Raw genomic sequence first — 1,649 nt, 5'->3', positions numbered from 1 at the left:
CGGCTCTCTTGGTCCCTTCCAGCCCCCACCTCTGTGCCCCCCGTATCCTCACCCCGCTGCGTTTCTTCCCCCTGCTAAAGCGAGCTGGATTACTACGACTCGCCCAGCGTGAACGCTCGGTGCCAGAAGATCTGCGACCAGTGGGATGTTCTGGGTTCCTTGACCCACAGCAGGAGAGAGGCTCTCGAGGTAAGCGCAGCCCGTCTCCTTGCTGGCTCCGGCCCCCCGCCCGGGGGGGGGGGGGGGGGGACAGGGCCGCCGTGGGGGGGTGGGTTCCTCCGCTCCTAACTCGCTCCCGGCCACGTGCAGAAAACGGAGAAGCAGCTGGAAACGATCGACGAGCTGCACCTGGAGTACGCGAAGAGGGCGGCCCCCTTCAACAACTGGATGGAGAGCGCCATGGAAGACCTTCAGGACATGTTCATCGTCCACACCATCGAGGAGATCGAGGTAGGAGGCCGCGGGAGGAGAGGTGCGAAGGCTCTGTAGCCTTCAGCTTTCTGCAGAGACGCTTGTCTCCTGTTTTGAGATGGCTTCTCGGCCATTTTTCATGCCAGCTCTGGGCTCTGCAAGATCCAGGGAGCTTCTCCTGGGGGGAAGGATGAGCTGGTATCAAACCGCTCTCAAAGCAGCTCCCCAAACCTGGCCCCCGGCTCTAACCCGGCCCCTTGCAGGGACTCATCGCTGCTCACGACCAGTTCAAGTCCACCCTGCCCGACGCCGACAAGGAGCGCGAGGCCATCCTGGGCATCCAGAGGGAAGCACAGCGGATCGCGGACTTGAACAGCATCAAGCTCTCTGGGAACAACCCCTACACCTCCGTCACCCCGCAGATCATCAACTCCAAGTGGGAACGGGTAAGTGCCTCCTCCAGCGTCCGCACCACGCGTAGCCCAAGCGCCCGCGAGGCCGTCTGTTAGCGTGCCAGCGGATAATCGCGAAGGGTTCCTCTGTGGGGCTGTAGCTCCTGCTCCCTCCGCAGCCGGCTGCTCCACAAGCTCCTTCCCGTTGTGCCTGGAGCGCCGTGGGTTTCACGGCCGTGCCTTTCCGCAGCCGCCTTTCCCAAATACCTCGGTCCCCACAGCCCTGGCAAAGGTTTGTCCCCGGCTGCCACGTGCGCCCGTGGGTCTTCCAGCACCGTCCCGTTCTCCTCGCAGGTCCAGCAGCTGGTGCCGAAGAGGGACCATGCCTTGCTCGACGAGCAGAGCAAGCAGTCTTCCAGCACCGCACCGTCCCGTTCTCCTCGCCAGCAGCTGGTGCCGAAGAGGGACCATGCCCTGCTCGACGAGCAGAGCAAGCAGCCGGCGGTCCCCCAGCCAGGCCAACATCGTGGGGCCCTGGATCCAGACCAAGATGGAGGTGAGGGCTCGGTCGGCGCCCGAGGGGCGGCTGGCGGTGGTTATCCCGGCGGCCGGCGGGCTCCACCGGAGCGGGAGTGCCATCTGCCGTCCAGAGGGCTGGGGAAGGCAGAGCCGCAGCCCTGGGACCTCTCTTTGGAGTGAGAGCTGCCCTGCGTCTGCGTTGCCCCGGCTCCAGAAAGGAACGGAAAGCCATGAATCCGTTGATAAAATCAGCCCGGTGCGGCCCGGGGCTCGTGCTGGTGCTTCCTAGCACCCGTCAGCGCCTCGCGTCAGCCACGGGCGGGCGGC

The 1,649-nt window shown here is 65.1% G+C and overlaps 1 protein-coding gene across 1 annotated transcript in view; it reads left to right on the top strand.

Moving 5' to 3' along the window:
- LOC103904804 (alpha-actinin-4) overlaps window positions 1-1,649 on the top strand; it is a 13,240-nt gene that overhangs the window by 9,653 nt on the left and 1,938 nt on the right. The window contains exons 11-15 of the mRNA XM_019473937.1: window positions 79-189; window positions 310-450; window positions 675-857; window positions 1,158-1,231; window positions 1,302-1,359. Coding sequence (XP_019329482.1) covers window positions 79-189; window positions 310-450; window positions 675-857; window positions 1,158-1,231; window positions 1,302-1,359 — 567 coding nt within the window. The remainder of the gene's footprint in view (window positions 1-78; window positions 190-309; window positions 451-674; window positions 858-1,157; window positions 1,232-1,301; window positions 1,360-1,649) is intronic.

This window comes from Aptenodytes forsteri, unplaced genomic scaffold (genome assembly GCF_000699145.1).
Source record: "Aptenodytes forsteri isolate BGI_AS27 unplaced genomic scaffold, ASM69914v1 Scaffold632, whole genome shotgun sequence".
In the NCBI taxonomy this organism is placed as follows: Eukaryota; Metazoa; Chordata; class Aves; order Sphenisciformes; family Spheniscidae; genus Aptenodytes; species Aptenodytes forsteri.
Note: the sequence above shows the minus strand (reverse complement) of the source record. Positions and strands in the feature narration are given on the sequence as shown.